The sequence below is a fragment of the Crocodylus siamensis genome, chromosome 1 (assembly GCF_052110815.1).
Source record: "Crocodylus siamensis isolate JL-2025a chromosome 1, ASM5211081v1, whole genome shotgun sequence".
NCBI classification, from domain to species: Eukaryota; Metazoa; Chordata; order Crocodylia; family Crocodylidae; genus Crocodylus; species Crocodylus siamensis.
The window spans coordinates 33003880-33019587 of NC_143395.1; the positions used below are offsets into that span (position 1 = coordinate 33003880).

A 15708-nucleotide genomic window follows, 5' to 3' on the forward strand; every position below is an offset into this window, starting at 1 on the left:
CCAGCCTCCCCATTCCCCCACTTCCCCCCATGGACCCAGATTGTCTCCCTGAGTCTCCCACCTTCCCTTCCTCAGACGCCATTCCCCCCCCACCCCAACCCTCCAGCACCCCTGTGGACCCTGCTTTCCCCCAATCCCTCTCCTGAGGACACCACTTGCCCCTTATACTCCCTACAGGCTCCCCTGATCCCCTCCAATCCCCCCCACAGACCCTGGTGCCCCCCCAGTTCTACCAGTCTCTCCCCCTACAGCCTCCTCGCTTCCCCAGTTCCCCCATAGTCCCCTACCAGCCCTCGCATCCTGACTTACCTTAGATTGGGTGGTCTTTTTTAATTTAATCTAACCTACCTCTAACGTCCCTGAATGTCTGTACCTACACTTGAAGGAAAGGTCCACTGAGAGCCAAAGTTCAGGGATGCTTTGCTTACTGATGGGATAATAAAGGTCCTTTGCTCCATCTCCTCTGGTATGACATGATGAGAGGCCTGATCCAGATCCCAATGAAGTAACTGACCTTAATGTGAATGGGAACTGACATTAGTAGTGTTCCGGATACCTAAGGAAAAAGAGGGGGAAAAAAGACACTATAAAACATTAATTTTAATGCTTAGGTCTTACATAGCAATTTTCCATTTGCAGATGTCAAAGCACTTTTAAAAATCTAAATATTTTAAATTGAAGCACTCAAAAAGCACCATTTTAACCATGCATTAACTACTTAATGTTTAATTGATAATGTCCAATCTATAAGACTTAATTAAGCCTCCCAGGACGTGTGTGTTAGTCATCTGCATCTGGTGCAGGGCAAAGGGAAAATATGCAAACTGTGTATATAGTGAATGAAAAACTTATTCGCTGTGTATTTGAGACCAGATTATGCACTTATTTGTATCTGAACATTGCTCTGAACTTTAATAGAGATACCCAAGTTCAGCCTCACCCAGAATTTAGGTGAAGAGATAAATAAACTTGAATATTGCATCTGAATAACATTATCTTCATTATTATTTGGTTATTCTCTGTATCACAATAATGTCTCCAGCCCTAATCCAGATCAGGGTCATTACCTGCTGGGCGATGTAACATACCAATCTGAAACAGTTATATAGAGAGAAAGGTATAAGAAAGAAGGGAAAAGGAATACTCCGTTCAAGTGTGACATTGGGGCATACAAATTAAATGACTTGCCTAAGGTGTCAGGAATTTTGTGGCTGAACAAGATATTAAACGTACCGAGGTATACATGGGAAAATATCAAGAAAATAGCAATACACTGGTGTATGTATGGTGCCCCTCACCTGATCTCACCACCAGGTAAAACAGCACATCTAAAATTACAATTAATAGAGACTCTGGTTGAATTTTTGTCCCTCGGGTTACACTAATTGGGTCTGAGGCTTGGAGCCTGTGAAGCTCCACAAGAGTAGAAGGTTATAATGAGCTGAACAAAATCTTAAAGTTCAGCCTTCAAGGGTAAAAGAATACCCTTCAAGGGTATGAGAGCTCCTAATTACTTGGACCCCTGATTTGACAAAGATCTCCCCAGAAACGGCTGTGAAGCAAGAGTTCACTTACGTAAAGCCTGCATTAAGCAAAAGCTTAACCCAGGGAGATCAGTAATTTACGTTAAATCAGGTCTTCACACACGCAGGAGCTTCAGGAGCTTGAGTGTTACACCCCACCCGTCCTCCAGAAAGCTCACGTAAGCATATTTTAACTAGGAAATGTGTAGGGTTTGTCTGATTTGTACATGACGTAGTACATAAAGTAGTTTCACCTCTCTTCCTTTTTTTTCCTTTTGACTAATTGAAGGAACTAAGACACCTTAGCTTTTTTGAGGCCTACTTCAGAAGTTCAAACACCCGCTGCTTGTTTTCATTAACATTTTAATTTATTCCTGATCATTCACACCTGTCTCCTCTATGTAGAAAATAAAGTACCGTGGGTTTTTTTCCCCTAATTAACTATGACTATTCAAAATTCTGCAGCATGTAATTAAAGCAACGGCTCTTTTGTCCAGTTCGCTGTTTCTCAGTGGTTGGATTTGCATCCACGTTACTTTTAGGCTGAAGTTTTGCCACAAGAGGGCAGTCTTTATTTTTTCTCTGCATGTTTCCTACCTTGCCTCTCAGAGGCTTTTTTTCTCTAGTCCAAAGAGGTCAAGTGGTATCTGAGTGGCGCTGCCTACCTGATAGTGTTGTGTGTGGCAGACTTAGAGCAGCAAAGGCAGCTGGAGACAGGATGCCTAAGATGTAATACTGCCATTATCTCAGTCTCTAAACGTTCAACAGAGGGTGTATGGGTTTGGACACTGACCATATCCAGCGCCTGTGATGAGGTGGCTTCAGGCTGCTGCTGCTCAGCCTTGGAAAAGCCCTCACGCACCTACTGCTTCCAGAGGGGAGAGGACCCGGAAAGCTTCTGCTTTCTGCTTCTGAATATAGCAGGCATTTCTGGCCTCTGGTTTGGGATTAAGATGTGACCAGAGTCGTATCTGGGGTTTCCCAGGTTGGCACCTGTAGAAACAGCATCCAAATCAGTGACGTTTTCTGATGGACACTGAAGTCTTTGGTTGTTTCTTTGAAATAAATTACCCTATTTATATACACACTTATATATTTATTTTAGGTGTCCCACCCCCGGTTGTGATGGCTCTGGACACATTACTGGAAATTATGCTTCACATCGAAGGTATGTAAAGAAATTCTTACGGGTTGTTCAATATAAAAATATCAGGCGGTGTCTATCATGTAAAAAGGGAAAACCACTCTTCTTCTTTTTGCTGAAGAGGGTAGGGCAAGAAGCAATGGGGCTGAACTGTGGCAAAGCAAATTTAAAATAAATATGAGAAAATAAAATGTCCTTCCTGTCCATACAGTAGGACAGTGAAACAAGATGCCTAGGGAGGTTGGGGAAGCTCCTTTACTGGAGGTTTGCAAGAGGCTGGATAAGCTTTTATCTAGGAGAGAGTAGGAACTGCTCCATCTTGCATGTGTGGTGTGCACTGAGGCAGGATCAGGTATACTTCGACCATCCTAGACAAAGACTTATCTAATCTTTTCTTAAACAGAAGGAGAATTAAAGAAGACGCCCCACCTTGCTCCTCAACCAGTCAGCCAGATTTTGCTAATGTCTATCCTAAATCTCATTTTCTCCAAATTAAGCTGATTTCTTTCCATCCTGTCCCCAGTTCAAATGGGCAGCAATTGATCATCATCTTTATGATTTTTACATATCAGATGACTATTAGCATGGCCCCACTCAGTCTTCCCTTTTCCAGACAATCTCATCGATCATATTTTCTAAATCACTTTATCATCCTTCTTGCTGGTAGACTCTCACCAATTTATCCATATCTTTCTTTAAAATGCAGTGCCCAGCACAGTACTCCAGCTGACTTCTCACCAGTATTGAATAGGGCAGAATAATTACCTCCCATGTCTTTCAGACACCACTCCTGTTACTACATATAACAACGAAGCTTGTCTTGTTTTGCAGCAGCATCACATCGTAGACTTAAAGATGCTTTAAGCAAAATGAGAAAAGGACCTGGGAGAGAAGGGAAAATCTTAATTTGTCCAATTAAACTACTGGTATTTACATCAGGTAGTAAGAAAAGTTGCAATGGTTGAAGTATAAGTGGTAACCATAGTATCTTCTAATTCACATAAGAGGAGCTATGAGGGTACTACAATAAACATGGAGTGGTAAATGCTGAGTAGTTTACCCCATGCATCTACATAAAAAGTATAAGGGAAAACAGCTGCTTTACATTGCAATGATTCCACTGCTTAAAAGGAGTAGTGGAATGCAAGCTCTGTCAAGTAACACAAGCTTCCTGCTCTCATTAGAGTTGGGCTTGATTGTCTTCTCGGTTACAAAGATCTATCACTGGGAACTCAGCTGCAGGCAATAGATTCAACAGTGTAAGACTGGTCTAAGAAAGAAAATTGAAACATAAATAAAGAACCAACATTAAGGAACCTGCCACACCTTGGAGCCCACTATAAATGACAAATAAGTTTTCCTTTAAAGCCCAATTAAATTTGAAACTAAGAATTACCTTGAAAAAGACATGGTGTAAAAATGTTAATATCACCTAAGCAATCTAGGATTTTTTCCATTTTCATGAGTGATTTAGAGCCAGAGTTTTAAAAGTATGTAGGTGCCCAAAAATGCTCAAGCCAGGCCAGATTTAAAAGCTTAGATGTTTCCAAAATCCTTATCTCTATATTTAGACACATTTACAATACCTAGTCTCCTATATCACTTAGGAGTCTAGATCTTATCAACAGCCAATAAAAAAATTAAGGTGTTTTGCTAAAGCAATGCCCAAACTTGTTGCATCTGCTACTTCAGTACCAAGCAGAAACATAGATTCATAACATGGTACAAATGAGATCTATAGTCTTATGGCCAGTCTTAAAAGTAATCTAAGCAGCCTGAGAAAACCCAAGGAATTCGTAATCTTGAAAGAAACTAGGAAACTAGGGAGAGATTTTGGGCAAATGAAATGCACCAAACCAGCAAGTGAGATGAAGGACATCCCTGCCCCTCATCTGTGACATATTTCAATCCTGAAAATATGGAAAATGATCCTTGAGGACATTTTCCAGAGCTATTTGTGGCCACTGGGTTTCCAAAAAGACATACTCCATCTCCTATCCCACTGATACACTGGGCAGTCGTGAGTTAGTGCATAGCTCCACTGTGTGATGTGCAGAAAATGTATAATTACCCTGGGTAGGTCTACACATACATATTAATGTGACACAATAAACTTTGATGCTTATCATGCCAGAGATTTTTGCTCCCAGGTGCTGAATTTACACATGTGCCCAGGACCACAGCACACTAAGTTGGGTCAGAGCAGGGGCCCCAGAGGAGGGGTCAGCCTGCCAGCCCAGGACTGCTTTTACCCATCTCAACCTCCTGCAGAAGAGCTGGAGTAAAAAACTCTGCAGCAGGATAGTACTTATATTTACAGGTACTACCACTCCAGCCTAATAGCTCTGCACATGTAGACACCGAGACATTTCATGAAAAGCTAATTAGTCTACTCCACAGTAAACATCTCATGTAGACATGCCCCCTGTGTGCATTTCTGTGGCATCTGTGTCCTATTTAAACTATTGTAAGTCTACTTCAGTAGTCCTGGGTGAACATATTCTCTTATAAACAGTTGTTTTACTATTCAGGACTTGCATAGTAAGAGATAGGGGTATAGGCATGACGTCCCTCTGTACAGTATCTCTATGCCCTTGCTACCCAAGACATCTTTTTTATAGATTGATCAATGATAAATTTATTAAATTTGTGTGTCACGCAGGACTCAATGCAGACAGAGCCAAGAGTTAAAATATCAGATAGGTGGACCAGCCCCCTCCTACCTCCCTGGCATGTAGGGGAGGGTACAGGCTGTTCAGCTCACTCAGATAAGGCAGTCTGTTTCCCTGTGCGCATCAAACAATCCTAGCAGATAATGTAGAAAAAAAAGGCTGAGGCCACAGCCCAACTTTTTAAAAATGGTCTTTAACATAAGGCACCCAGATTCTTGGGTTTGTCCTGAGGGCAGCATGTTTGTAAAAGAGTTTTGTTCTTGTGTTCTCGGTTTATATCCATTCCATGTCTCTGCTCCTGTAGGCAATCCTTGCTCTGTGAAGAATTAGGGATCAGTTGATTGATAAATGGGCGGTCCAGGAAAAATGCATCAGATTTTCAGTATCTCAACTGCCCTTAGCTGATTCTTCCCTCCCACGCTCATTTTAGTGCATTTATGCCTCTATTTTGTTCTCCTGGTTCTTCCAGCAGGAACACTAATTTGAATCTCTTTTAAACAGACTCCACTGGTGTTAATCATCTATACTATACAAACAGGCATTAATAATATAAAACATCTGCTCCTCTGGGATTTGACCATTGTCTGGGAATAATCTCACACTTTATGGTGCATCTGTGGTGGGACAATCCAGAGTTTTAGAATACAACTGGGAATTCTCATGTTCCTTATTGTGTCTCAGCAGTTACTCCTGTGCTTTCTAGCATTAATATGGAGTTTTATGTGGTAATTCAATGCATTATGTTATGAATGGGGTGGAGGGAATGCATGTTTTACAGTGCTACTCAGATTAATCCAATCCTTTGTGTATTTGACCAATCATGTTTTTCTAATTTAGATCAGGGAGACTGGTTTAGATCATGGTTTCCTTTGTTTTGTTGCATACCCTGCATATGCCAGGAAGTAAAATAGGTGTTTGTAAAATAGGTGTTTGTATATGTGTGTGTATGTAAATACATCTTTTATTTGTCTGGGTCACTGGGTTTTAGTGACCACAAGGCTCAAAATGACTCTGATTTCACCTCCTCTAGAAAGCCATGTTTTCAGCACCAAAAAGAAGCACTGGAAAGAGTTCTGCCTACTGAATCCCCAAACCTACTGATTTTCCCCAGACATATCAAGTCTATGTGCTGAGTTGTTCCAACATTACTTAGCCTGTGAGATCTGGCAGGATGGCTACTAAAATATATACAAGTGCATAGTCAGTGTATATTGATGAAAGAAATAATGAACCGATAACCTAAACTTTTAAGAATTGTTATGTGTGGCGGACTTCCAGTCTGCCTAGCATTTTTACATCCCTCCCTGAAAATATGTATTATTGTAATCCCTTTAAATCTAGGTTAAAGTAACATTTTTCTTTAAACTTGATAAAACTTTAAAAAAACTCTTCCAAATATCTGAATGTACAATGGTCTAACTGTCTGTCAAAATGTCTGGGCATGATTCGTATTTAAAATGTCTGCTGAATATTAAGCCCATGAGTACATGAGCCGAAATTTAGCCCTGGTATAATCATGTGCAATTCCATTTTAGTTAATCAGGCAATTCAAGAAGTTGAAGTTATACTTGCATAGTTAAGGGCTGAACGTGGCCTGTCATCATTTGTCTTAAATTATAAGGAATTAGTCTGTCATAAAAAAATGAAATAAATATATTTACTCTGTAATAGCTGTTAGTTGCAATTCAGTAAAAAGCTAAAACAAAGGCTCATATTTGACAAGTGTTTTCTTAAGGAACTGGCTGTTTAAAAAAAAGCCAACAGACCTCCAGAATTGTGTCTGAAATGTACTAAGGAACCTGTCTTGCATTTGCTAATAAATCATGATTCAAGTTTTAAAAATCCTATTATAGTAAGATAATGCACAAACACACCAATAAATGTGTGATAATTAAACTGATTGCTTATGAAGAAAGAGGTAAATCATTCATCGGGGCATTTTTTCTTTAGTTTGATATTGTGATAAAGTCTATGTGTAAATATCACTAGCCGCATCTACACATGCCCCTATGGTGCTGTTGCTACTGATCTGTCATTTAGTACTTCCTTTTGTACGGTGGTGGCACATGGTTATTTCTAGCTGCTACATTGCCGTAGCATTGTGCTATATTGAGGGAGCGCCTTGCTATGGCACTATATCTGCGGCATCACAGTTTGTGCCTGTCGATGCTATGTCACCGTAGCATATTGCTCCGGTGACATAGCATCACATGTAGATGCACCCAGGGCTAGCCAGTAACCACAATATTACTTCACTAGGAAATTCTGCTAGCAGTCTAGCTTTCAAATGCAATAACAATGATGCTATGTATGCATGTGATGAATTACGTTGTCATTACAGGTTGCTTGTTCTACTACACACAAGTTTGAAATTCAGAACTTTCATTTATAAGAAAAATAGTAGTCTGATTTACAGTAGCCAAGTAATATGAAGGATTACTATGTATAAGCAATACTCATCAGTATGGAACCTACATGCTAGTAGTCACTGCATTTTACTGCAGAAAGCATAGTAAATATTAACACTATATAATCACCATGAAAGATAATAAAAAACCCCAAACAAAACAAAAGAAACCCCCAAGCTGAACTTCAGGTGAAACTCTGCTCTAAGTCTTGAAGTTGAACTCAGCAGAGAAACAGTAGCTTTACCTCAAAGAGCAGAATTTGGAATTGATTAAAATGATACGGTGTTATTGATACATGCTGCTAAAACTTAGGAAAATACAGGATAGTCGAAACATGGTACATTTCAGGTAGAAAATGGCTTTTTCGTGAAATGAAAATTTCCATGAAAATCAAAACATAGATCCATCCTGTTGAAAATATAGTTATAGGAATAAAGGAAGTGCCATACTGGATCAGACCCAAGGTCCATCTGGTTCAGTATCACACTTCTGAACAAGAATCATAGAAAATTGGGGTTAGAAGGGACCTCAGGAAGTCACCTACTTGAAGGCCCTGCTTAAAGCAGGACCATCCCCAACTAGATCATTCCAGCCAGGGCTTTGTCAAGCCAGGCCTTAAAAACGTCCAGGGATGGAGATTCCTCCACCTCTCTAAGTAGTGCTTCACCACCCTTCTAGTGAGAAAGTTTTTCCTAATATCCAACCTAAACTTCCCTTTCTGCAACTTGAGACCATTGCTCCTTGTTCTGTCATCTGCCACCACTGAAAACAGTCCAGTACCGTCCTCTTTGGAACCACCCTTCAGGGAATTGAAGGCTGCTATCAAATCCCCACCTCAGTTTTCTCTTCTAAAGAATAAATAAGACTAGCTCCCTCAGCCTCTCCTTATAAGTCACATGCCCCAGCCCCCTAACCATCTTTGTTGCCCTCTGCTGGACTCTCTTCAATTTGTCCACATCCTTTCTGTAGTGCGGGGCCGAAAACTGGACACAACACTCCAGATGTGGCCTCACCAGTGCAGAATAGAGAGGAATAATCACCTCCCTCGATCTGCTGTCAATGCTTCTACTAATGCAGCCCAGTATGCTGTTAGCCTTCTTGGCAACAAAGGCACACTTGACTCATATTCAGCTTCTGAATATGAGTGTAACCTTCAACAGGTCCCAACCCTGTAGTGGTGCATGGGCTTCTTCTGTCCTAAGTCCAGGACTTTGCACTTGTCTTTGTTGAACCTCATGAGATTTTTTTGGCCACTCTGAATCCTAGTCCTACCCTCCAGCATATCTACTAGTCCTCCCAGCTTGGTGCCATCCGCAGATTTGTTGAGGATGCAATCCATCTCATGTTCCAGATTGTCAATGAAGATATTGAACAAAACTGGCCCCAGGACCAACATGGTTAGCACAAGATACTTCAAGGGAGTGAAGTACTTCAGAGGAAGGTGTAAGGATCCTAGAAGATTGATTTGGGATGGTACAACTGTACTAGTTCTCTTTCTATGAAGGATTAGACATTTGCTTAACCCTGGAAGCACGAGACTTATATATCCCTTCCTTACAAGTTTTGTTAGCACCAATTCTACTTTTGAATATTCTTGTTATCAATTATTAATACCTCCTGGAATCTTTGTGGAGGTCTCAGTGATGGGCAATGAGTTATACAGCTTAATCTACATTTTGTAGAAAAGTATTTGCCTTTATTGGTTTTAAAATGTTCACCTTTTAATGTAATTGTTCCCGTTGTTGTTCATGTGGACAAACCTTTCTTAATCATCTCCCTTCTAAGGTAAATATTCCGAATCTTTTCAGTTTTTGCTCATTTTTTCAGGTCTCTGGTTATTCTTACCTTGCTTCTTTTATCATCCCCTTGCTTTTTTGCAACAGGCTGACAAGTACTGCAAACAGTATTGTCAATGAGATGGATAAAGTCATTGTGTTCTTATGCTTTGTTACCATTCCATTCCTTATATAATCTAACGACCTTTTAGATGTCTTTGACCACAGTTGCACACTGAATAGAGGTCTTCACTGAGCTATCAATCATGAGGGGTAGGTCCTTTTCTTGAGCTGATGCAGTTAAATTGGAACCATGTAAAGTGTAAACTATTTTTTTACCTCTAATATAATTTACCTAGTATTTATTAATTCAGAATTTCATTTGCAGTTCTGTTGCTCTTTGCCCTAGCTTGTTTAGGTCTCAAGTTCCTCACAGTCCACTACAGACTCACATAACATTTCTATTATCTGCAGATTTTGCTGCCTTATCACTTGCCTCCATTTTTAAGAATTTTATAATTATAATTATAATTTTTTAATACCTATATTATATAAAAAACACATGGCCTAGGATGGAACCTTGAGGAATTCCACTCTTAACTTTTCACTCTGATGAAAATAGACCATTTAATACTCTTCTTGGCTTTGTGTCTGTTTGCACTTGTAGCAATATTTGTCTCTCATGTCCTAACTTTCAAAGGTGTTTAGATACTTGTCTGTCTCTTCAGTTAATATCTCCTTTCATATCCATATACTTAAGTTGAAAAACATTTAAATTTAAGATTCAGTGTCAGTTTTGGATGTATAAAGTTGTCTCCAATATACATAAAAATAATTTTCAACTCTTTGAATAGTTATTGTGGTGTTCCCAGACTTTTTCAGCATAGGTGCAAGTAAAATCTATTAATTTTCACATTACCTTATATAGAAAAAATAACTTATGCAGTCTGCAGTCAGAGAAATCCTTTGCATCTGGTACAGTGCTGAGCACATTTTAGTGTCTAATAAATGCTAGTTTTACCAGCTAACTAGCGATGTCTATATTAGATTTTCACCTTTCCTTTGTGAACTTGGAATACTTCCCCAAGTGCCACTCCAATCATTTTCCCTTATCTGGTCTGCTGCTCAGCTTTCTGCTCCCCACCCTATGTTATCAGCACAAGCTGCTGCTCCACTTTGTTCCATGCTCTGCTTTCTGCTCTCTGCCATACCTATCATTGTACTACTTGTCCCCTCCCCAGCCTGCTGCATGCCACACACAGAGGTTGCCCATGCTACTTGTGGCACCCATGGCACAGGTTGGCCACCCCTGCACTAAAAAACTTCGAATGACAGTGATTTCAGTTAGCCCTGTTCAAGAGATCTAAAGATCCTTCCTGTTTTTTTCATTTTATTTTCCTTCTTTCACAACCAGAACAAATGTACTATCTTTCTGGTCATAAAACTGTGGATCCTACTATTTTTGAAGTCTTCTACTGCTGTGTCAGCTGGAGGGATCATCAGACACAGACTGTAATACCTATTTTATCTGTCTCCTCAAGGGCTTTCTGTGTGTAGCCTGCAAAATACTCCAAGTCTCAGCCTGCTATCACAAACATAGATACTTGGATTCCCCTTGTGGTTATATATTGCCAGCTATCTCTACTCTTTAAATTACCTGAGCTAATACTATTGAAAACAAAAAAGCAGAATCTAGCCTGCTAGTATTTCATGTGGAAAGAATACACCTTTATAGATCCCCTTGTTAAAATTATAAAAAAATAAGGAATTATGCTGTAAAATATTATCTTCATTCAGTCTTTCAGGTTGTCCACGAGCAAAGAAAAGTGGAATCAGGATAGCACAAAGCAAGGAAGACAAAGAAGATCAAGAGCCAATTAGGTAAGTACAAATTTAGTCCAAATGGCCTTTATGTGTTTTATGAGATCAGGTACATCTACTTTTTTTACCTTGAACTTTGTTGTATTTGTCACAGTAATTCAAGAAGAAAGGTACGCCGAAGCACATGACCTATGTTTAGTTGTTTTCAATCATGGTACTCTAGTATATGATTCTCCACTATAAATCAGAATAAGAAAGGTGTCATGATATGGCCAGAGCACAAGGCACAGCTGCTACTTGGAGCAATGATTTCCAGTTGGTGCTATGCCAATTGTGTGTTTGCCTGGTTGCAGTAGCAGCCATATTTTTCTGCCCCATCCCCACTCCCTCCTACACACACAAGTCGGAGCCTGGGGCAGCTGCCTTGGTCATCCACCCTAGTTATGCCACTGCAGAGTAGCTCCATTGAGTTCAGTGACTAGTCTATGAGTCAGAGGAGCTGTGTTGGTTCATACTGAGGGAAGATCTGACCCTCTGAATACTTCTTTTAATGTAAAACGCAAAAAGCACTTAAACACCTGCCTCCCCAAACCTCATCATTCTCTTTTTTAAGAGTAAGAAAATACTGTAGGCCAACTATGATGATACAGAACAAGTATTTAATGGGAAAAAGAAAGAAACAGCGTGCATGATTACATCTGAAAATCAAACCTTATAGTTTAGGTGCCTAGAAATGAAAGCAAGTGCCTAACTTTAGTCAAGAAATAAAAACAAAATTTTTGCAACTATTTAGTTGGTCTAATAAAAGATATTACCTCTGCCAAAAGTTCAGCATAACTTTAGGCAAGTGTGAATATGTTGGCCTGTGTTTCTCTGCAAGGTACAGTGATCTCAGCTCCCTTTGAGACTTTTCAGCACCTTCCAGGATTAGATTCCAAATATTGCAGCCTTGTTTGACAGCAGGATAACAAGAGTATGAAACTGATTGCTTCAGTTTCCTAAATTATAAAACATACTCCAACAGCAACACACTGAATAGTAAATTCAGTTTCTTAAATAGTTAATATTGAAAGCTACCCCTATTAACATTGGTCATTAAATATCTTCTTAAAAATATGCAGGGTCCTTTATATATTTGGAAACAAATTATGAGAAAGACTGTGCACCTGATGACCACCAGAAACTAATTTGATTGAAATCTTTGGGCCCCATCCCGTGAGGTTCTAATAGCAACATAATCAGTGAATGCGGAAGGCACTCAGCACGCTGCCCAATAACATTTCTGGTTGTTTATCATCTCTGCAAATCTGGCCCATGATCTTTTACCTAACTTCTTAGTGCTAAATTGGGCAAGAGTGTAACAGATACCTAAGCTGACAATATTACCATAACTGCAAATTAGTCCCTTTAGTTTTTATATACACATTAAAACAGAACCTAGAATTTTACTAAGTAAGACTTTTAAAATTTAGAGTTTTTGTAGCAAATTTCACTATGTGGTCACTGAAGCTCAGTAGTGGTATCCAGTGTGGTATATGCCATGATGAACATCTACATTTCAAACATGTATCTCACAATGTCTCTTGTAAGCGAACAAGCCTGGGGCTTTGCCATTGATTAGTATCTCTGTCATTGATGAACCAAAGAGCTACATATCTTTTTTTTCAAATTAACAAAGCTCTTTTAGCCTGATGCTTCACAGTATTCCATATGGGGAATCTTAGATTTTTTTAGAGCATGATTTTTCTTTTTTTTTCATGTCAGGTTTATTTTGACTTTGTTGTAGAGGCTACCAGGTATATGATGGCAAGACAATAAAGTTTATCTCATCTATCTGCTATCCAGATGTCCAGTTCCTGGTTGTGATGGTCAGGGTCATATAACTGGAAAATATGCATCCCATCGCAGTGCATCAGGGTGCCCGCTAGCTGCCAAAAGGCAAAAGGATGGGTACTTAAATGGCTCACAGTTCTCTTGGAAGTCAGTGAAGACGGAAGGTATGTCATGTCCGACTCCAGGATGTGATGGCTCAGGACATGTCAGCGGTAGTTTTCTTACTCATCGTAGGTAAGTAACTACTGTCCAAAATACTCCTTCCATTAGATGAGTACATTTATAGTACAGCTTCTTGCATGGCACATGACCATTTTAATTTTATTTTGACTTGCATATTCCTGTGGGAGGCAGTCTGTCTTGTGATTCAAATGCACTTTAAACAACTTGGAGTCAAGACTTACAAGTTTTAATTTTAGGCATAAGGTCTTCCAGGCAGAAATTGCGTCCCCTCTATACCTTGAGCACAGAACATTTGCCACTTCCTTGTTAAAGGACCTTGGACCAATTACTGAAGCAGCTATATGAGCATAAGCCCCAAATGTAGATACATTTAAATCTATAAAATGTCATCAGTACCTTTACAACTTACTAGTCAACTCTTGTGACCAGTGATTTTACTATACCAGTGGAAAGCAGAGCTTTTTTGCGATAGGAGGGCCCTGCTGGTACAGTATATTAGTATTTCTAAAACAATATAGCAATCCTACCATACCCCTAGCACAAGTATGTTAGTTTTCATTGTTTAATATGTTGTATATAATTCTAGTTTAGAATCTATAGGTATTTGTTAATGTACTACACCCAAAGCAGTAGCAATCTGCAGGAAACCAGAACAGCATTCAGTTTGTTCTGTGAATACTAAATAACCTACCTTGTAAAATGAACGCCAGCTGATGAACTTTGTGCCATTTAAAACAGGCGGCTGCATGGTGCACTGGTTGCAAGCCCAGAGCTGCACACCATGTGTACTGCATGCTCGGGGGTGGGGGCTCCCCAGCACTCCCACCACACAACCAGCAGAGCTCCCAACCACATGGACAGAATGAGCTCCCCCTTGCTGCTGCTGTGTGAGCAGTATGGGCTCCCTGCTCCTCTTGCTGCCGTGGAGGCAGCAGGCTTACTGGCCTGGCTTGGCCTGCTGTGCTGCCACACTCCAGAGACCCAGCTGCTGCAGCAGCTACAGGAGGGAGTGGGGGAGTGATAGGCAGTGACTAAGGGGCAAGGACTGGGGCACCAGTCCCAGGTGCCAACTTGTGGGGAAGGGGCACAAAATAGCAACTGCCACTTTCCCAGCCACTGCATCATTTCTGGCAGCTCGCTGCTATGGGTGCGACCCCTGCACCATCTAGGATGCAGAACTGCTGTTATACCTTTGACTGGTCAACTTCCTTGCTAGCTCATTGTGAGCCTGCTCCAAAACACTTTGAAGTCAATGGAAACTTGCCGTTTACTTCAGCGGTTTCTGGATCAGGCCTTCTGAACAATGGCAGCAGGAAGCCTGGCACTTGATTTAAGGTCTGCCATCAATGACAATACTGTACCAGTGATGTTATTTCAGGAAAACAAAGTAGGAAGTACAGGCATTAAGCACATAGGCCAATACCCGGTTTTGGTGTGGGAGGAGGCCTATTACAGCTTAAGAGGATAGAATGAATATGGAATGTGGAAATGAGTCCCTAAATCTGATATTAAAGGGATTTTTTAGGCAGTTTAATTTTAAAAAATTACAAATTGCCCAGCTGCAAGTTGGTGTTGACTGGCTGGAGAGACTGGGCTTCAGGACCAGGCTTGCTACTCTAGAGCAGTGGTCTCCAAACTCTTTTGATCACGCACCCCCATCATTAAAAAAATTTTGAGCACGCATCCCCATTAGATGTATATTTATTTATATATATAAATTGAAATAAAAGTTCTAATATTTTCTTCCCGCACCCCAGTGGATCGTCTTGTGCATCCCCCCGGGGTGCGTGCACCCCACTTTGGAGACCACTGCTCTAGAGCACCAGGAGAAAGGCACATGAAAATATAATATTTTAAGGGCACTTTGGTCCTGTCCTGTCTGTGTCTTCAGCACCTCAGTTTTCTTCACATTAGAATTCACCCCTTGGGAAAGATGACCATGTGTGTTTTAATGTCCTTTTAACAAGGAATAAATTTGCTACCACAAAAGAGTGTATACATTCTTTTCCTTACAAATCTATAAACTAGGGTAGACCTGGGTCACTAGAATGAAATACTGCATCTGTCTGCACTGTCACAAAAGCTCCCCTGTGGTAGAAGTGCAATGCAGAGAGTTGCACTTGCATTGTACTGGGTGGTAGAACAGTAGCAGCATGGCCTAAATATCTCTGAAATACTTAGATGCACTGGTGAGAGAGGAGACATTTTTCACCTTGTGAAGGAACATGAATGGAAGCTGTATGTGTACAGGTCATGGGAAATGTTTGCCATATGACTTTTTTTTAGAATATGTATTGCATGCATAGTGGGGTTTTGTTAATTTTTGAGCTGTCAAGAAACAAGCAGGAA

The 15708-nt window shown here is 40.3% G+C and overlaps 2 protein-coding genes across 15 annotated transcripts in view; one reads left to right on the top strand and one right to left on the bottom strand.

Annotated features, from left to right (window-relative positions):
- The window catches only part of MYT1L (myelin transcription factor 1 like), a 476122-nt gene that overhangs the window by 425278 nt on the left and 35136 nt on the right, over positions 1–15708 (top strand). For 11 of the 12 annotated variants that reach the window (XM_090032827.1, XM_090032818.1, XM_090032800.1 and 8 more), the window contains 3 exons: positions 2629–2691; positions 11320–11403; positions 13189–13410. In XM_090032827.1, coding sequence (XP_089888953.1) covers positions 2629–2691; positions 11320–11403; positions 13189–13410 — 369 coding nt within the window. The remainder of the gene's footprint in view (positions 1–2628; positions 2692–11319; positions 11404–13188; positions 13411–15708) is intronic. The other variant, XM_090032889.1, reaches the window with a different exon arrangement.
- The window catches only part of LOC149872700 (uncharacterized), a 77472-nt gene that overhangs the window by 10565 nt on the left and 51199 nt on the right, over positions 1–15708 (bottom strand). For all 3 annotated transcript variants that reach the window (XR_016440285.1, XM_090032919.1, XM_090032910.1), the window contains one exon: positions 429–556. Coding sequence is in view for 2 of the 3 variants with exons in the window: in XM_090032919.1 (XP_089889045.1) it covers positions 429–556 (128 nt within the window). In the remaining variant the exon portion in view is untranslated. The remainder of the gene's footprint in view (positions 1–428; positions 557–15708) is intronic.